Here is a 21,168-nt window from a genome sequence, read left to right on the forward strand (position 1 = left end):
CATTTTCGTAATTAAAAAATTAGTTTGGTGAGGCTGCTGGGGAAAAGATACACAAGCTGGTAGGACTGTAAATTTGTATAGCCACTTCCAAGAGCAGATTAAAACTGGTGGTATAGCCGGGCGCGGTGGCTCAAGCCTGTAATCCCAGCACTTTGGGAGGCCGAGACGGGCGGATCACGAGGTCAGGAGATCAAGACCATTCTGGCTAACACGGTGAAACCCCGTCTCTACTAAAAAATACAAAAAACTAGCCGGGCGAGGTGGCGGGCGCCTGTAGTCCCAGCTACTCGGGAGGCTGAGGCAGGAGAATGGCATGAACCCGGGAGGCGAAGCTTGCAGTGAGCCGAGATCGCGCCACTGCACTCCAGCCCGGGCCACAGAGTGAGACTCCGTCTCAAAAAAACAAAAAACAAAAAACAAAAAAAAAACAACAAAAAAAACCCTGGTGGTATAGTGATGCCACTCTTTTTAACCTCTTGGATGGACAAAGATAGAAACGTTGGACAACAGTGTGTGTTGGCAAGAGTGTTGGGAAACAGGCACTGTCATTGCAGATGGGAATATAGATTGAAGACACCTCCTTGCAGGTAATTTTTTGGCAATATTTAACAAAATTGGAAACTCCCCTTCACCTAGCACAATTTCCTTGAGGTATTTATTCTAAGAAAATAAGCAATTTTAGAGCAAAGATTTATCTACACTGAAGTTTCCCATAGCAATCACAGCATTGTTTCTAATATTAGTAATACAAAAAGAAACAACCTGTATGTCTAACACTAATCGATTCAAATTTATGGTGCAACTGAAAGATGGACCAAAATGATGCTGTTGGAAGTTTTTAATGATGTGGAACTCCTTGTAAATTATTAAGCTAAAAGAAAGTAGTTTACAAGATAGCAGGAAGAATAAACCATTAAAAATACCAATCTGTGCACTGACTTAAATGTTATAAATATTTTTATGTTATGTTATGTTACAAACATTTTATAACATAAAAAAACATGTTAACTGAAGTTACTTCCTGGATGGATTACGGATAACTTCATTGTCTTCTAGAATTTTCTTTTCCAAAAATGTTGTATATGTGTGTGTGTAATTATTACTTTAATAGGAGACACTCTCTTTTGGTGATATAATTTAAACAGGTAGGACGGTACTGACCGACAACCTCCCAGGGAAGGCAGGGAGCCAAGTACTACAGACTTGTATGTTCCTATGGAAATCTAAGGCGCCTTTGATTATCACAGATTCTGGAGAAGAGTGAGGACTTGGGTTCACCAGTGACGTTCCCAAGGACAGGCTGGGCTTTTGAGGAAGTTGCCTACCCTCTCGGAATCTGGTTTGGCCTCCGTAAAATGGGCAGATCCCGCTCCGATGGCCAGGTTCCCGGCTTCCTTTTGCGGGTCAACGGCAGCGTCACGCGCGCCAGCGCGGTCTGCGAAGCCCCCAGCGCTGGGCGTCACGCGGGGATTGCTGTCGCCGCTGCCAGCCGCAGCAGCGACGCGAACTTGGGGCGCCCGACCCGGGCGCGCGGGGGCGGAGACGCGCACGCGGCAAGGGCGGCGGGGAAGACGGGGGGCGGGGACGGGAGCGAAGGGGGCGGGGACGGGGGCGCCCCGGCCTAAGCGGTACTAGGGGGGCGCGCCACCCGCTTCCGCTACCCGCCGGGGAATCCCCGGGGCTGGCGCGTAGGGAAGTTCCCCAAATTCCGGGCATAAAAGGGCAGCCGGCGCCAGCGCGCCACAGTCCTGCAGCTCGTGGCAGCGGCGCAGCGCTCCAGCCATGTCGCGCGGCCTCCAGCTTCTACTCCTGAGCTGCGGTAGGGCCCGCGAGCGCCTGTCGCCCCCCGCCCCTCCACGACATCCCCTCCCGTCGGTCGCTTGCTCACGACGCACTCTCTCTTTCTTGTAGCCTACAGCCTGGCTCCCGCGACGCCGGAGGTGAAGGTGGCTTGCTCCGAAGATGTGGACTTGCCCTGCACCGCCCCCTGGGATCCGCAGGTTCCCTACACAGTCTCCTGGGTCAAGGTGGGTGCTACGATGCCCGCGGGCTGGGGTTTGGTGGACTCATTTGAAGGCAGCAGGAACCATCTCCCCGAGGCTGGCGACCCTCTGTGGCTGCCGGGTGGGGGCGGGGGGCGTCTCCCGCAGCTGATCTTGGAGTACCCAGTCTCCCGTCGCGCCTCCCCCCGCCCTATCCGCATCCAGGTACAGGGCCGACTTAGGTTTTGCTCTCCGCAGACCTCAATCCCCTTCCTGCCCCTGAAGGTGGCCTGAGATGAATGATCCACTTAAGACGTTTTGGAAGGGCAGAGACTCTCTCGTTTGGATTAATTCTGGAGGCCACCTGTGGTTGTGGGCCTACAGGTCAGGAAGAAAGCAACAGGGACCTAGATTTGGGCATTGGACAGGGGGAATGTCTCCAGACTTCTGATTTCTTGTGTTTTGTGACTGTGATGCCCATGATACATGGGAGGGGGAGGGGGCAATTTGAAATGAAGGGCTAAGACACAGAAGTGACTTAGGCCATTTCATCCGTGGTAGTTATCAGTGGTCATCCCCTTTGTGGGATACCCTTGGCTTCCTCCCCTAGCCCTCCTCCTCCTTCCTCTGGCAGCCGTGAGAGAGGCAGCCATGAGGGCATCAGGTGGATGCATGAACCGGAGCCCGCATGTGTAAGAACAGGCCTTGCTGCTCCTACTGTAAGAGGACTGAGTGGCAAGGAGGCTTTTTCAAGGTTTCCTCTTGACTGAAACATTCTCAGATTCTAAGATGGCAATGATGGTGTCATTCTAAAGTCAAGCAGCTACTGTTCGGTATCACTGGTCCTTCTTTAAGTCAGGCCACTGCTACCACTGCACCTCCATTTTAACCCAAATGAATATAATATTCCAGCCTCACTCTGTAGCTCTCACTGATTTGCTGTCTTACGGTGGGGGCAAATCTGTGCACTTGTAGCTTTCCCCAAAATGCAGGGCTTTGTTCTGCCCACCATAAAAGATACTGTAAGAACCTGTACGTGTCTCTGGCCAGTTAACAGTACAAGGCATCATTGCGGTGATCTCTTTGTGTGTGTGTCTCCTAACTGGATTGTCAGTTCCCTGGGGGGCAGTGGCTGTATCAATACTTTTGTGTATTCTTCACGGCACCTAATTTTTGCCCTATAAATTGCAAAGGTGCTCTGTGAATTCAGCCCAGCACCTCATGAGTTACGCATAACGGCGATGGTGCTGCTGCCTCAGAGCATTGTATGGTATATGAAAGTTAGGTGTTAAATATTCTTACTTCATTTGTACCTTACTGTAGGATCAGCAAACACAACAATTCCAAAGTTGTTCTCATAGTCAAAACAACACTATTTTAAAAAATATTGTAAAAACAATTTTTGAATGCTCACCACATGCCAAGCTCCAAAGTAAATATTTACATCCACTATCCATTTCCGTCCATTGGAAGAATGGACTTAGGGATCAGTACTGTTACTGTTCCTACTTTACAGGTGAGGAAACTGAGCCTTAGGGAGGGAAATAACCTGTCCACTGTTGCATTGGCTAAATGGTGGAGTTGGGATTTGAACCAAACAGTCTGATTCCAAATCCTGAGTTGTTTGAGGTCTATCTTGATATCTCTGTTTTCTACCTGAATAACTTAAGGTAAAGAAAATCAAAGTGCCCCTGGGCTAACCAGGCAGGGACTTAGTTATCTCAAAGAAGGGGGAAAACATGAAATCACTATCCTTTCCAGAGAGTAATTATTTAATAAAGAAAGAAAACATTATTAATACCCCCAGGGAGTAATTAAAAAGTACTCATGAAACAAGTAGATGAAATTTCCGACTGTAAAGTTCAAACAGTTCTGGGGTGAAAGCTTCTTGCACAGGGTCATTTGGAATGGTCCACTAAACCATAGCAATTAACCTTGGACTTCAACTTGGATGTCAGGTGGTGATGTAACTCTGTAACGCATGAGCTTGTTTATTGGACACAGTTCTTGCAAGATTGACCCTGATGGTCTTTCAAAACTCTGTCAAGAAAAAAAGGGACGGCAGTCTCTAGGCATTCTTTTTTTCCTGCTGATTCATGGAATAGTGCCAATGAAAAGTCATACTGTAGTTACTTTTTGAGAAGTAAATGGTGATTGAGATTCGTGGATAGGAGAGTTACGCTACCAATAAACGAATCAGGTGCCTCGAAAGTGACATGTAATGTGCCTTTAAGCATTTTTTTTTAAACAGGTCTCAGCATATTCTGTACGTATTTATTATCTTCCAGCCTAATAATTATACTTTTGCATTGATTGCGTTTATACAACAAAAATGGATAGAGTGTTCTGGAGATAAGGCCAGTGTTGAAATGCCGAAATATTTCATTTTACAGAAGATTAAATGTCTGGTCATTTTTCTACAAGTTTCTTGTAAAATGTTTCATCAAAGTGGAGGGGTAGCCGTAAAGGGAGGAATTTCATTTTGGTGACCAGAGCCAGCTTATCCCATCTCACCTCACTTCATCATCACTACCCTGGCTTTGTAAAACCTGTTTTGCCAGCACAGGAAGGGGCTTCGTGCTGGGCAAGGAAAGCAGAGTCCCTTGCAGTGGGTTTTCACCATCCACCAGATTGAAGTACATTCTGCAGGCTGTCTGCGTATCATAAGTATGGTTATAATGACTCGTAATTTAAAATTCCATTCACCACTCAATCCTCCGGCACCATGTAGCATCTTGCCTTTGTCCATTTGGCACTGATTACTTGTAATTAACAAAAGGACCCATGTAAACCGTGTGTTTTTTATCATATGCCTTTGACCAGAAAACTCAAAACAGACAGCATCCAATCTGTTTGCAACATTAGGGTTGGTAAGGAAGAGTGTTCATTTTATTCTCTCTGTTTCAAAGATGCAGTGAGATGGGCCAGAGGGGACTTAATGGAGACATGCGCAGGAGGGTAAAGGTGAAGCCAAAAATGGACAGAGATATCCCAATTCCTGTTGGCCCAGCTCGTCTCTTCTATGGACCATGTCCTCTTAACTGGGATCCAACAAAAGGTCCTCCTCTCATCCCTTCCTCCCTTACACTTTTTAAGGCAGAATGGGTGATTGAGAAGAAATAGAAAAGTTAATAAATTATATTCATTAGGATAGTAGCTCAATTTAGCTTTATTTTTATTTTTTGAGACAGAGTCTCACTCTGTTTCCCAAGCTGGAGTACAGTGACATGAAGACGGCTCACTGCAGCCTCGACTTCCTGGGCTCGAGTAATCCTCCCACCTCAGCCTCCCAAGTAGCATAGCTGAGACTACAAGAGAGTACCACCACACCTGGCTAATTTTTATGTCTTTAATTTTTTGTAGAGACAAGATCTCAATACATTGCCCAGGCTGTTCTCCAACTCCCGAGCTCAAGCCATCCTCCCACTTCGGCCTCCCAAAGTGCTAGGATTACAGGCATGAGCCAATCGATTTATCTTTTAAAGTTGTAATAAGCTGGGTGTGATGGCTCAGGCTCATGCCTGTAATCCCAGCATTTTAGGAGGCCAAGATGGGAGGATTGCTTGAACCCAGGAGTTTGAGGCCAGCCTGGGCAATGTAGTGAGACCTGTCTCTACAAAAAAAAAAAAAAAAAGTAAAGAAAAGAAAGAAAAGGAAAGTTGTAATAGATGTGGTTCTTTGAGGAGCTATTTTGAGAAAATAATGCAAATAGATTTTGATCCATGACTTTTCTTCCACTGGCCATGACCTGTGGTTAAATTCTGGTATAAGAGGGCATAGCACAGTATCACGTCTGTGAGGAGTAAAGCCGTGCATTAAAGGGCTGCATCCATACTTCATGAAAAGCATCGCTGTGTCTACACTCATTAATGTAGGTTTGGAGAGAGAGGACAACTTTGGATGGAGTACTTTGGGCTTGGTTGATATTCACTAAGGTTAATAACGAGTGGTCATTTATCCCAGAGATGCAATGCCTTCTTGTATCATGCTAGGAGCCCTGACAGCCTACGGGTGATGCAAAACGAAAGAGGATATATGGTGTCATCTCTGGGTGATGCTGCGGGGGTGAGGACAGTGAAGCATCACAAGACAAGTGCCCCTTTCAGATGATTTCCAAAGGAAGGGAGAAAAGGGAAGTAAGAGTGTGACTTCAGATAATAGTCTACTATAAATAGATTTTATAATATCGAGAAGAGCCCCAGCTGGGGCAGATCATGGGCCATCCATGGAGTGTTCTGCCTCTGACATTAACACTAAGGAAACTGTTGGAGAGCAGGTTAATGGCTTGCATGAGACCACTTCAAAAGTTCAAGGCTGTCTTCCACGTATGTTGCTAAACTTCTTTTTGGTGGAGTTATGTTTTCTGTCTCTACCATCTTGTGTGATAATGAGCTACAGAACCAGGGATACTGAGGAGAGCAGAGTGCCTTAGGAAGGCCTAGAGTTGATACGCAGTTGGGGCAGATGTAATTTATACAGCCACAGACCCTCATGGCCCATGGAGGAGCCAGTGCTGAACACTGACTGTGCTTCCTTCATTCTAGAATGATTCTGTTGTAAGATGGATTTAAGAACATGTTATAGGACAAAAAGGAAACATTTCTACATTAAATGTAGAACCATTGAATTATGAAAACAATGTATGTTAGAATTTAAAAAAAAAAAATCTTACTGTCCCCATTGGCACCTCTAGTACTTGACCTGGTTGAATCACTTTTATGGGTTCCTCCCTAGGTCAAACCATGAAAGATGTAAAGTTGCTTTTCAGATGTCTCTCATATTTACACTTTCATTGTTTAGTAAATATTTCTAAGTCCCAAATGCATGCCCCGTCCTGGGCCTGGCATTGGCCATCTCAGGATCAATGTACAACTTTTGCCAGAGGACCATCTTGAGCAAAGGCATGGGAATCCACTAAGACCTTCTGGGAACCATTGAGGTAACCAGTAATGTAGAAGGGAGACTTAAACAGCAGATGGCTGAGAAATAATATTAGAAAGTAAGCTAGAGACAGATTGTGAGGGGCCTCCAATGCCCAACAATAATGACTTGAGCTTTATCCTTTTGGTAGGAAGGAGCTACTGAAGGGATTTTTTTTTTTTTTTTTTTTTTTTGAGATGGAGTTTTTCTCTTGTCGCCCAGGCTGGAGTATAATGGTGTGATCTCAGCTCACTGCAACTTCCACTTCCCAGGTTCAAGTGATTCCCCTGCCTTAGCCTCCCGAGTAGCTGGGATTACAGGCGCCCGTCACCATGCCCGGCTAATTTTTTGTATTTTTAGTAGAGATGGGGTTTCACCATGTTGGCGAGGCTGGTCTCGATCTCCTGACCTCAGGTGATCCATCTGCCTAAGCCTCCCAAAGTGCTGGGATTACAGGCGTAAGCCACCGCACCTGACCCCATTGAAGGATTTTAAGCACAGAGAATGGCATAATGCAAAATATGCCTAAAGCAAAACATATTTCTCCTGGTGATGGATAGAATATGATTCTTCTTAGAAGATGAGTGTCAGAGGGAGACTTCATTCTTTTCCTTCTTTTCTCTTGGTCACCAGTCCTGTCCATGTGGTTCTGAGGAAAAGTGGGCAAGGAAGAATGAGGCTGCCACCGAGGGGCTATAGAAGAAGTCCATCTAGATGAGAATGGTGGATCACTGAGAGTTTTGGACTGTAGTGGAACAAAGCACAAGTTGCCAAAATCTTTTAGCTTGACAGTGGGGAGGGAGGAAGAAAGCGGCTGAAAGTTCAATTGGAAAAAAAAACCAACAAACTAAACTAAAGAAAAAACCCAACTTGTTTTCCATTAATAAAAGGGGGAACCTGAGTCACATGAGGACTGAATTGTCTTAGCTAAGTACTTGGCAATGTCACTACACAAAGAAGAGGAAGTTTGGAGAAGGTCTCAGTGACATAAGGGGAAGTTTTATGTAGGGCAAGAATAAAAGCAGATTGATTACCTAAAAAAAGTTTCCTCCATCTAAAGCTGTTTCCATAGTCCCTTCCTGGCTGCTCCTGGAAGAACCCTAAATTTTGTATCAACAATCATTAGCTCAAAATAGAGCTGGACGGAAAATACTTCCCTAAGATTCCTTTATTACTCATAAGCATGTTTTTGTTTTTCATTTTGTTTTGTTTTGCACTGAGGTATATTTGGGTAAAATTTCCGTGTGTTTCATGGGGAACTGTAAAGACTTGGGAGCCCAAGGCTTGTTAATATCACTTGATGCTTTCTTGGAGGACCAGTCTACTGCGTGTCCCAAATCGGTACAGTTTGGAGAGTTGTTCCAGTTCTTAGCTTCTAGTGCTTGCCAGCAGTCCTCGGGGTTACGGATTAGGATCGGTATTACTGATAGAATCGAGGTTACTGATTCTAGAAGAGCTGGTAACTGCCTAGGATTATGGGTCCACATAAGGAAAACCTTTAGGAAAAGAAGGATGCTGGTTTCCATAAACAGTTCATAATCGCCTTGGACTAGCAGTTCTGGAGAACAGAGGTTCTGATTCAAATCAGCCCTTGAGGTCTCATTCCCCAAGGAGTGGGAAGCATGTGAGCCCAAGGGACAAAGCAGGACTGACCTCGAGTCTGGAGCCATGTGCCGATAGCCCCCTACGTACCACCCTTATTTACATGGTGGTGCAGGGTGCCTTATCATTAGGAGTCTTTCAGTTGTGAGGGACTGTAAATCCAATCAAAACTAGCCTAAGGAAAAGGAAATATATTGGCTTATATATAATTGGAATGGGAAAAAACTGAAAAATCAAAATACAGTTCACTTTTCAGATACAGGTGGCATTGTGGCTTGAATTATGCCCCCCCAAAAGATCAGAAGTTCCAATTTCTGATGCTTGTGATTGTGACTTTATTTCGAAGTAGAGTCTTTGCAAATGTAATCAAATTGAGATGAGGTCCGACCTGACTAGGGTGGGCCCTACTTCAGTATGAATGATGTCCTAATAAGAGAAAACACACACTGACACAGACAACAGGGAGAACGCTACGTGAAGACAGACACAGGGATTGGAGTGATGTGTCTACAAGCCAAACAGTGCCGAGGACTGCTGGCAACCACTAGAAGCTAAGAGAAAGGCACAGAACAGATTCTCCCCTAAGGCCTTCAGAGAGCTTGGCCCTGGCAACACCTTGATTTTGGACTTCCGGCTTCCTTTGAACTGTGAGAGAATACATTTCTGTTGTTTCAGCCACCCAGTTTGTGGTGCTCTGCAGCCCTGGCAAATGCACATAGCTAGGTGTAGAGGTTCATGAATGTCCCCAGGACTTGGTGACTCTCCATCTCTCAACTCTGCCTTCCTTTACATTGGTTCTGTGTCCAGCCTCCACATAGCAGCCAGATCATAGCCAATAAGTACAGGGTTGGACAGGTTGCACATCCCTTACCTGAAATGCTTGGGAGCAGAAGTGTTTCAGATTTTTGGATTAGGGATGCTCAACCTGTATATCCTTCCAGAAGCAAGTGCAAAGGAGAAGGTTGTGTTTCTCTTCAAATATCTCACCGTATGTCTGAGTATTCTCAAGGGACTTTGACTGGGTCACGTGCCTATCAGAGCCAGTCTCCATGATCATGGGATACCAGGCCTGAGTTAAGTTGCCTCCTCTAGAACCTAGGTGTGGAGTTCTTCAGAGGACATGAACTCAGAGCTTGTAATGGTACCTCCTCCAGGTCCAGCAGGCCCCACAGGACGCTAATGAAAAAGAGATGATTGGCATAAACAATGAAGGGTCCAACATTGCCTTCAAATCTCAATTCCAAAGGGGCTTTGCTATATTATTATGATGGTGCTTAAAAAAATTCAGAATGTTGTGGATATTTTGAAGACACTGTATGTGGAAAAAACAGTTTCTCCCTAGAGCAGAGATTGGGACTTCTAGGACAACTTTCCCAGAGGAGACGGGAAGTGTCATTGGTGAGGGAAGTGACAGAATGGGTGGATGGTGTGGAAAGCTATCACATATAAGAATAATTTCTATTGCCAGCATTACCAATTATATAGCACTTTTCTGTGTTTTCTCACTTGATTCTTATAATAACCCCATGAGCAAGTAAGGGAGCTCCAGATGACGAAATGGCTCAGAGGTGAAGTGACGTATGTAAGATGACCCAGCTAACGCATGGAGAAGCTGGGATTGACTTCAGTCCTTTGATTCCAAAGCTAGTGCTCTTGCAACTTTCTCATTGTTTTCTAAAATTCATGCATTCATTCAGTAAATACTTTTTCAATACTTCTTATATTCAGGGGAACTATTTAGTATGCAGAGTGAAACCTTGGCTCTAAAAAAAAGAGAGAGAGAGAGAGTAGTAACATCTTTAGGGCTTTCTGTGTGATCGATACGGTGCTTAGGGTCTGTATACATCATCATAAGTATCTTCATGCCAGCTCAGTGAGATGTGATCACCCCCAGACTCCAGTGGAGCTATCCAAGCCTGAGAGTGGTTCAGTCAGTTGGCCAAGAGCAGAGGTAGCCGTGGGAGGGCTGGGGTTTGGTTCCAGCTCAGTCCAATGCCAATGCCTGTGCTCTTAATTATGTTGCCTCTGCTATACTCATAACTCTGTTAACAGCCATAAATCCAGCTCTGTCTGTTAGACCCAGTAAATTTCAAAGTGGAAAATCATTTTTCTAATAAAACTACGCATAGAAAAAAAGATATTAATGCTCATACATTCTACCCTCATTATGACATCAACCTCTGAGCCAAACTATTTTGCACATTATAAAGAGCTGTTTTTATGATGAATGGGAATTATATTGGCACTTTAATTGAGTTAGAAACCAAGGTACACGAATGTTAGTGCACAAGAAATGCAATAAAAAAAAGCTGCTCAATGTGGTTGGAATACATCAGATTAATTCAATACCAACCTTAAATCCTTACAATCTATACCCTTAAATATGTTTTATCAAATCATTAGATGAAACTTTTATACTTTTTTTTTTCTTTTAGGTAGGCAGCTATTGCATTTCCCCCCACCCACCCCCCACCTCTTTTTTTTTGAGACAGAGTCTTGCTCTGTCACCCAGGCTAGAGTACAATGGCACGATCTCGGCTCACTGCAACCTCCATCTCCTGGGTTCTCCTACCTCAACCTTCCAAGTAGCTGGAATTAACAGATGCCCACTACCATGCCCAGCTAATATTTTGTATTTGTGGTGGGGACGGGGTTTCACCATGTTGGCCAGGCTGGTCTTGAACTCCTGACCTTGTATGATCCACCTGCCTTGGCCTCCCAAAGTGCTGGGATTATAGGCGTGAGCCACCGTGCCTGGCCCTGCGTTCTTAACAAATCTGATGTATGATAAATTTAGATTTCAATTTTGTGATCAGAACTCTTTTTTTGCTATAAAATGAAACTATCACCCTCTTAGATTCAAATATGGTAATGTGGGAGGTTGGCATATATTTGGATAAAATTATGTAAACTTTAAAAAAAAAAACGCTTTCCACAATTGGATGTTTTAATATTGGTTAAGTTTCAGCCATAATTGATGATTTATTTTATGTCTTTTGTTTTAGTTCAAATTCGTTCATCATTAAAAAAAAAAAAAAACAAAAATGACTCCATTCACGTGCCCATAAAATTAGTACTTGTGTTTGCTTGATTTAGCATTCTGCAGATGAAAAAGAGTTTATTTTAATTTAGGGCTTGTGGTTTCCTTAAGGTCAAATCTCCATTTGAGAGAAAGAATATGGTATTTAAATGATTTAGTCAAATTGGAGGCCTTGAGACAAGTCACAGTCCCCAGGCTTTCTGAAAATGAGATGTCTCACGTTTGCACTTTTCCAGCTCAACCAAAAATGATAGAGTTGTCAGCATAAAAGTTAATGCACAACATGTGGATTTTTAAAACATGATTGGGATGAGTGTTTTGAGTAATTAATTTGCTGAAATTGTGTTGTGCTTTAGCGCACTGTACTACAATATTAGCGTTGTGAAGGGTGCATTAAATAGTTCCTGTCAATTATGGTTGGCTGTGAATGAATCTGAGGGTTCCTTTTGTTATAAATTACTATTTCCTAAAATGCTTTTGCAGAGAAGCGATGGAACACTTTTAGATTTGGAATGTTTAAAGAGCTGTTCTTGCCAGTGGTTGATTCTGAGCCAGCTCCAATGTTTATGAGAACTCATAAAACAAAGCAAAGTGAGGATGGCCCATTTGCTGTTACTCCATTTTCCTCCCACTGAAATTTCTCCTTCAGTTTTTGGTGGTGCCTCTGCCACAGTTAGCTCATCCGATAAAGCAGGGTGATAGCTGCCCGGCCATGTATCTGATGATAATGATTTGAGCTTCTGCATATGGTCCCTTGGTCCTGCTAGGGCTCCACCCCCATTCTGAGTATGCAACATTAACAAGAAAACTACGACGACTTTTGCAGCTGTGGACAAACGCCACATTCTACAGCTGGGGGTCACAAGAGAAAGTTTAGCTGAAAATGTATATCCCTAAAACTGGAGGTTAGAGGGAGGGTTCTGAAAGATTTCCAGCTGCAGTGTGTGAATTTACAGGGAATTCTTTTTGCTGTAGTTGGTTATTAGGCAAACGGTCCTGTTCATTAGTTTGGCAAGAGTTCCGAGGTTTTGCCGATAGTTCTCTGGGTCATTTAGGAAATGGGGCGTTTGGAAGGTGACCCTCTGAGAGTTGAGATATTTTGCCACGATCCCACTGATGGCAGTGACGTTTCAGCTCTTCAGAATTCTGCAGGTTGCTTTGGGGGTTCTTTGTCTTGCCTTGTCCCTTGGTTCTTCTTTCTGTTCTTATGGCTCACCCTGCCTTTGTTTTGTCATTTAAAAATAACTAGCAGCCCACTGACGGTTTTGCCAGAGGCCCGTGGAAATCTAACCATCAAATAAACTACATTTTATTGGTGTTGCTGCTGATGTTTAAAATGAATTCTCTGCAAATAGGCAGAAGTCACTGCCAGCCGGTTTTGATCACCAGCACCTTTTTGCTTCAACAGTTCCCAGCAGCTAACACAATAATGGGGCCATCTTTATGTAAATAGACACAATAGTTTATATTTCTCCCAGGTCCAGAGGGGTTCACAGTTTTGGTCTTGACTTTCAGATGGGCCTCTCTGAGCTGAGGGAGGGGTTGCTGGATGGGAGAGGAGCTCCCCAGGAGAAAACTATGGGTGAATAATCTCAGAATGGTTGTTGCAGCTATGCTCACATTTGGAGGTTAATTTAAAAAAAGAAAAGCAAGATTGGACATTGGAATGGGCACTGCAGGAACTGGGCTGAACTAATAATTTCAAACTGACCTTTCAGGCCATGCTAGACACAGATTGGCCCTGGATGGGCCTCGGCCTCTGGTCTGTGAAAGCCCTGCCTGGTAGGAAGAAGCAGTTCTGCCAGGGCAGCGAAAGGGAGAGGGGAGTGGTGTGAGCCCATAATGAGGCTGCAGTTTATATAAGGTTTACTTAGGCTTGAAAAGGGAAAAATGGTGCTAAATTAGATGTGTTCAGGAATCAGTTGGACACCGTTAATTTCCTTGGCCCCACCTCCTTTTTGTGCTTTATTTTTGCGTACCCAAGGGCCCCAGTCTTTTAACTTCCTCCCATAGATTCTTGATTATTTAGAAAGGAATCTTTCCACACAAAAAGGACCACCAAGAAATGGGATTTATGTCCACAGACTCGGCCTGAAAAGAGCCATTCGTCTCAGCTCAGGGCTAGGAGGGAGCTGAGCAGGTTTTCTTGCAGGAGCGATCGATCTGCCACCAGGTGTCTCTGTCGCCCACTCTACAGGAATGCGTTATAACAGACACCAGGGCTGGAGCCTGAGCTTTCTGGTGACCTTGTGGTATATGCCCTGAATTAATAAAAGACGCACAAATGACTGTGTGTGTGTGTGTGTGTGTGTATGTGTACGAGTGCACACGTGCCCATGTGTATGTATTTTCTTTCCTGAGTTGCTTCTCAGAGTATTTCCCTAACTCCTTGGATATCTCTTTCCCTGCACTGAGTCCCTTCCTAAAAGTCAGGGAAGAGTTGTAGGGTACTCCCAGAACAGGAGATTCATCACTAATAGGTGCAAGCAAAGACAGTGGCAGTGGGGCCCGATAATCTCTGTCTCCTTCCCTAAGGTGGCTCTTGGGTGCAGTTATCATGCTAGGGACAGGTAAGGAATGTCACTTAATCCTGGGCTCCCTGCTGGTCCCCAGCCAACCAGCAAAGGGAAACTCAGGTACTGCTAGGGGATGTCAATGTTGAAGGGCTGCCCAGGCAGGCTGAAAACAAGGATTTGCTTTGCTGCATGTGTAAATTCATTTTAGAGGCTTTAAAGTATTTCAATGGAGGAGCAACTTAGCAAGTTAATTAGGCAGATTAAAAATATGTCTAGGAAAGAGAGAATCAATGGTGAATGTGGTATGAACCTAATCTCTGCAGTGGGAGGTGCTGAAGACACTCCACCAGTTTGATCACAAAGAATTCACAGAAAGCAAGCTGGGCGCAGTGGCTCACGCCTGTAATCCCAGAACTTTGGGAGGCCGAGGTGGGCAGATCGCTTGAGTCTGGGAGTTCAAGACCAGCTTGGGCAACAGAGCAAGACACTGCCTCTAAAAATAAAAAATAAAAAATAAAAACTAGCCAGGTATGGTGGCACATGCCTATAGTCCTAGCTACTGGAGAGGCTGAGGTGGGAGTACCAGAAGGTTGACTCAGGAGGCCAAGGATTCAGTGAGCCCTGATCAAGCCGCTGCACTCCAGCCTGGTTGATAGAGCGAGACCCTGTCTCAAAAAAGAAAAAAAAGACAGAAAGCCAGCCAGATGAAACGTCTGGCTAAATTGGGCATCTACCCAAGTCTGGCTGGTCTGTCCTGAGTACAGTGAAGTCAGCTGTTACTGCCCTTCGACGTGGAGTTTGATATGACCAACAAATGATCTGACACATACGCTCACTATAAAGCATGCTTCTCAGCTGTCTCGCTGCCCTAGTACAGAGAAAAGGTGTGGCACATTTGGCAACGTCAAGCGTGACCACACAGAGACACAGCCCTTGAGGAACAAGGTGACTCTTTGCAGGAGGCGTTGCTCATCTGTCTGTCTGCCTATCTGATTTTAGTTGAATTGTCTGGCAAGGATCATAACAGATTCAGGAATTTTTCCAAATAAAAGGCTGGGATACAGAAATAGGAATCATTCAGTGGCTGAGTTGGTATCTGAAGAAAACAAGAGAACATTTAATACAGAACAATCCTATCTATACATGTATACATAGGCACAAAATATAATCCAGCAAGATTCACACACAGCATATCACTATCATCAACAGCGACTCCCTCTCTCTTACATAGGGTAGAAATTGGAATACTTATGATAGAATCATGAGATGCAGTACTGATATATTCCGAAGATGTAGCCTTAGGAATTTTCATAGATCTCTCCTCCCCCAGAGGTCACACACACGCAAGAGCATCGTGTCTTGTTTTACAAACATAAGTTGAGGCTGGATCTTCTGAAAACAAAATGGAAACACTGGTGTCGAGTTGGAGTTCTTGCAGTGGACCGTGATGCGCTATGATTCCTTCTTCACAGCTATTGGAGGGCGGTGAGGAGAGGATGGAGACACCCCAGGAAGACCACCTCAGGGGTCAGCACTATCATCAGAAGGGGCAAAATGGTTCTTTGGACGCCCCCAGTGAAAGGCCCTATTCCCTGAAGATCCGAAACACTACCAGCTGCAACTCGGGGGCATACAGGTGCACTCTGCAGGACCCGGATGGGCAGAGAAACCTAAGCGGCAAGGTGATCTTGAGAGTGACAGGTGAGGTGACCTGCTGCACTTGTTTTCTTCTTGCACAATGCATGTGTACTTCCTTTAGGTCCTAAAATCGATCCTCTCTTTCGGAGTGTAGCTCTAGAGCTTTGGATCACATCTGTGGCTGAGAGTGAAAATCCGCTGCAAGCATGTCTCCATTTTCTCTTTCTGTGGCTTAAATGATGCCTTTTGTTTGACTTTTGCCCAACACTTGTTAGGAGCTGAGGCTGGAAGTGATAAAAATGTGGTCACAGAGCCCCTGATTCCGTACAACAGTTGATTTCTCCTTCTGTCCAGGATCTGAAAGGAATCGGACTTAGGGTAATATTATTACCCTGCAAGAGTACAATTCCTGTTTAAGGGGGCAGTATGTGCTTTTTGCTTAGTGTTGTATGCACACACCTCTCTTACGCCCTCCTGGATCTCCAGCCCTTCATCCTGGTTTCTTTGTTTCCTCGTACTTAGTACAACTGGCATGTTATGGGTTGATTTACTGTCTGTCTCCGCAAGAGAACAAGAACCTCTTTATTTTCTTCTCTGATGTATCTGGGCACATAGTAGGCCCTCAATGAATATTCACATGAATGAGAGGAACCTTACAGAGGAGAGTGGAGAGGGGAGGCATGTTTTGTGGGGAGTGGATAGAAAATGAAGAGAATAGCTGATTTTCTCTCCTTTTCCTCTTCCAAGGCAATATTGCCTACAACTTAAGGGGTCAGAGTCTGCAGTCACTTAGATCTGGCTCAAATATTAACTCTGCCTTTTGTTAGCGTGTCACCTTGAGCAAAATCGCTGGTTGACTCTAAACCTCAGTTCTCTAATCTCTAAAATGGAAGCAATATCTACAACATAGGCTTGTTGTGAAGGTTAAATGAGAAGTTGCATTAAAATGCTGAATGTGGTGCCCGGGATAAACTGCATGATCAATACGTGTTAGGGACCATGAGGACAATGGCTCTTATTACCCACGGCTGTGAGAATCCATCCTTAGACTGCTGCACAAAATGTTGAATCCATTTTCAGGGGTCAACAGCTCTCTGGAGATCCAGCCATAGGCTCCAATGGCAGAACCCCCTCCACTCACTTGCACTCCACCTATTCCTGCCTGGGGCATCGAGCAGATTCTGCTTGCAAGCACACTATAGCCAGAGCTCAACTTGCTTCCCCAAACAGCACATTGGGTGTTGCACCTGAGTGGGGAGAGGCGCCTCCCTTCATATCTGTTCCTGGGCTAAAGGCCTCGCTGCTCTTACCCTCCCTTGGTGCTGCACCACACCCTTTAACAACCCTGAGGGAGCTATTCTTCCAACCACCCATGCTGGCAGCCTCGCCGAAAGAGCTTGAACGATTCTACAAAAATCTGTTGACGTTTTTGGCAATAGCAGGGCAGCTCACCTTCTTCCTTTCATAGTCCCTGAATCCTCATGAGGTGAGGACACACCACAGTCTACCCAACGCTAATGAGGTTAAGATAATTTATGGATTAACAAGTGGTGGTTCATCTGGTAGGAGGACAAAGTAAGCCAGGAAAGGCTTGACATCCAAAGTGGAGGCAGACAGGCCGCAGGATAAGCCTGGACCAGATGCCTGGCTCAGCCGCCTTGGTCCTTGGTCCTTGGTCCTTGGTCCTTGACCCTCTCTGAGCCTCAGCTCTTTCATCTGTAAAATGGGACACCCAGGCCTGCTCTGAAGATTCAGGGAGATGCTGTGTGCAAGTCCTGGTGCATGCAGCCGGACACAGAGCTACAGTGCACACTGGCTGCTGCTGCTGCTATCACCATCCCTGCCACTGTTACTGTCGTTCATCCTGGTGGTGGGAAGAGGAGACAAGCAGGACTCCAGGACTGAGGAACAAAGCATTCTTAGCTTTTTTTCATGGTAGAAAAATCCTGTTAAAATGGCTTCACATGTCACTTACTTTTTTAAAGGATGCCCTGCACAGCGTAAAGAAGAGACTTTTAAGAAATACAGAGCAGAGATTGTCCTGCTGCTGGCTCTGGTTATTTTCTACTTAACACTCATCATTTTTACTTGCGTAAGTATCTTTTTAAAACATCTTCTGTTATTAAAAGATTACCCAGGGCACCAATCCAAATATCTTTTGCAGACAGTGTGAATCATTTAATAATGGTGAGAGAGATTATTCTTTGAACCCTGGACTTTTTGAGGCCCCTAGACTGGGAGAATCATTACAGGAAGCTACCTGAAATATTTCCAGCGTTTGTCTAGTGGCTACATGTAGAGCATTGTGCAAAAAAGAAAAAAACAAAGTAAGATATAGGAAGGACATTTGGGAAATGACAAGGGGTTCTATGAAAGAGCAGAGGCCCTGTAGGCACAGTGCTAGAAGTTGCAGCGCTGAGGGCCCCCCATCCCAGAGCAGAGGCCCCGCTCTTCCTGTGGGTGAGGGAGGGGGCCCCACTGCCCCAGGGATGCCAGGGGATAGATCAGCCTCCTTTGGCTGCCTTCAAGCTATTTTCTCATGGGGGTTCTCCCCTTTTATTTTTGGTATTTCTGCCCATGCCTTAAGAATTAAGCCCAAGAAGCCAGAGCAGTGGGGCATAGCAGGAGGCTTCCGGGGTGGAGGATGGCTGGCTGGTACTTGGGCACCTAGACATGCCCATGAGCTGTTGGTTGCAGGCTCCAGCTAAAAGCCCTCAGAGATTCTTTCTGCGTGGCTGCTCACCTGCGTTGACCACGGTTGTGGGAGAGTAGGGCCACATGTGTGTCTGACCCCTCTAGAAAGTGATCTGCCCCCTTTGTCTCCATCTACCAGGCAGGGCTGGCTACCTAGGGGCCAGGACAGACCTCACGCAGGGGCTACCGCAGGACAGGTTCTTGCCGCTCACTGTGTCTCTGTATTCACTTACTTGCCTCTCTGGCTGTGCACTCATCTCTCTGCTTTCTGTTTGAGATACCAGTCAATCAGAGACTCCAGTGAGCACCTACTATGTTCAAGACATTATGCTAGGCACTGTACAGGGCATAAACAGGTGTAAGACATTGTTCCTGCCCTCAAGGAGCTTACAGTTAGGATGTTAGGGTTATTTGCATATAAGAAGATAATTAGAGTTACCAGGCAGTATATTTTAAACATGAATGACTTTAGCTTCTTGTTTGCAAATGCCTTCTTCTGTGGGCATTGACTTTCCATACAGAGACCTAACAGTAGGGGGTTGAAATGACCACAGTTAGTGAATCTCCTGGTCCAAGTTTGGAGACGCCAGTGACATGGTTGGTACAAATCCCTTGTGGAGCGAGTGAGGCAGTGAGTATGGGAGCTTCCAGAATGGGTTGTCTAGCCAGCTCTTAGTGAACAGAGTTTAAAAGGAGGTGGCAACTGCTGAATTTTTCCAATTATTCACTTCACTTTTATTTCATTTCTTTTTAGAAGTTTGCACGACTCCAGAGTATCTTCCCGGATTTCTCTAAAGCTGGCATGGAACGAGCTTTTCTCCCAGTCACCTCCCCAAATAAGCATTTGGGGCCAGTGACTCTTCACAAGACAGAACTGGTATGAGCAGGATTTCTGCGGGTTCTTCTTCCCGAAGCTGAGGCTCAGGGGTGTGCCTGTCTGTCACACTGGAGGAGAGAAGAATGAGCCTACGCTGAAGATGGCATCCTCCTGTGAAGTCCTTCACCTCACTGAGAACATCCGGAAGTGGATCCCACCCCATTTGCTGTGAGCAGACCTTGAAAACCATCACATGACCACATAGCATGGGGCCACTGCTGCTTCTCCATGGCCACCTTTTCAGCGATGTATGCAGCTATCTGGTCAACCTCCTGGACACTTTTTCAGTCATATAAAAGCTATGGTGAGATGCAGCCGGAAAAGGGTCTTGGGAAATACAAATGCCCCCAGCTGGCCCGTGACAGACTGCTGAGGACAGCTCTCCACTTCTGCATCTTGAGGACATCTCTTTGAACTTGCTGTGTTTTGCTGTACCAGCCCAGATGTTTTACATCTGGGAGAAATTGACAGATCCAGCTGTGAGACAGTGGGAAATATTTAGCAAATAATTTCCTGGTGTGAAGGTCCTGCTATTACTAAGGAGTAATCTGTGTACAAAGAAATAACAGGTCGATGAACTATTCCCCAGCAGGGTCTTTTCATCTGGGAAAGACATCCATAAAGAAGCAATAAAGAAGAGTGCCACATTTATTTTTATATCTATATGTACTTGTCAGAGAAGGGTTTGTGTTTTTCTGCTTTTGAAATCTGTATGTGTAATGAGATAGCATTGTGAACTGACAGGCAGCCTGGACATAGAGAGGGAGAAGAAGTCGGAGAGGGTGACAGGATAGAGAGCTATTTAGTGGCCGGCTGGAAATGCTGGGCTGACGGTGCAGTCTGGGTGCTCGCCCCATTGTTCCACTATCTGGCTGCATGATCTTGAACAAGTTCCTTCTGGTGTCTGCTTTCTCCATGGTAAACCACAAGGCTGTTGCATGGGCTGATGAAGATCATATACATGAAAATTCTTTGAAAACGTATAAAGCACTATACAAATTCGAAACTCCACTGAGCCATTATCCTTGCTATGATGGTGGTGTTTTGGGGATGAGAGGGTGCTGTCCATTTCTCATGTTTTCCATTGTGTGAAACAAAGAAGGTTACCAAGAAGCCTTTCCTGTAGCCTTCTGTAGGAATTCTTTTGGGGAAGTGAGGAAGCCAGGTCCACGGTCTGTTCTTGAAACAGAAGCCTAACACACTCCAAGATACGGACACACGGGAGCCACTGGCAGAAGGGACTCCACGAAATGTTGCATGGATGTTTTAACCATTGTTGGGTTTCTCTTGTCAAACTTGGGCCCTTCCCTTCTTGGTTTCCGAAGGCATTTTATTGCTTGGGTTATATGTTCACTGTCTCCCTAATATTAGGGAGTAAAATGGATACCAAGTTGATTTAGTGTTTTTGCCTCTGTCGTGGCTTTCATGTTATTAAACGTACGCATGTGAAGAAAGAGTGTTTTTCTGTTTTATATTCAACTCATAAGACTCTGGGATAGGAAAAATGAGTAACGGCTACTAGGCTTAATACCTGGGTGATGACATAATCTGTACAACGAACCCCCATAAGTTTACCTATGTAACAAACCTGCACTTGTTCCCATGAACTTAAAATAAAAGTTAAAAATTAAAAAAAAATACAAATAAAAAAATCCCGACTTTGGGGTGAGTGCTAGGATGTCTGTAAACCAGTCTGAGAATCAGAATCCAAAATGCGAGCTGAAAGATTGGCTGAGTCTCTCTCGGAGGGAGGGCGTGCTGGCACACAGAGCTTTGTAAGCAGCACCCTCCTTCCCAGAGATGCTTTTGCTTCCATCCTGGGGCCACGTTGCTACCCAGTACATGAGCAGCTCATACTAACATGCATGGTCATAGGTGGGAGGGATGGTGGGAGGGTTT

At 45.1% G+C, this 21,168-nt stretch overlaps 1 protein-coding gene across 3 annotated transcripts; it reads left to right on the top strand.

Moving 5' to 3' along the window:
- Positions 1-1,470: 1,470 nt before the first annotated feature.
- CD83 (CD83 molecule) lies at positions 1,471-20,723 on the top strand. 3 transcript variants are annotated; one of them, XM_003897081.4, is made up of 5 exons: positions 1,471-1,819; positions 1,912-2,027; positions 15,533-15,761; positions 17,684-17,790; positions 19,147-20,723. In XM_003897081.4, exons 1-5 carry the CDS (start codon positions 1,783-1,785, stop codon positions 19,273-19,275), a joined length of 618 nt encoding a protein of 205 aa, XP_003897130.2. In that variant the 5' UTR covers positions 1,471-1,782; the 3' UTR covers positions 19,276-20,723. The 3 variants fall into 3 exon arrangements, with proteins under 3 accessions (XP_003897130.2, XP_009202733.2, XP_021792710.1); XM_009204469.3 differs by having other exon boundaries at positions 19,150-20,723; XM_021937018.2 differs by having other exon boundaries at positions 1,631-1,819; positions 15,391-15,761.
- The last annotated feature ends 445 nt before the right edge of the window (positions 20,724-21,168 follow it).

Source organism: Papio anubis, chromosome 6 (genome assembly GCF_008728515.1).
Source record: "Papio anubis isolate 15944 chromosome 6, Panubis1.0, whole genome shotgun sequence".
Classification (NCBI taxonomy): Eukaryota; Metazoa; Chordata; class Mammalia; order Primates; family Cercopithecidae; genus Papio; species Papio anubis.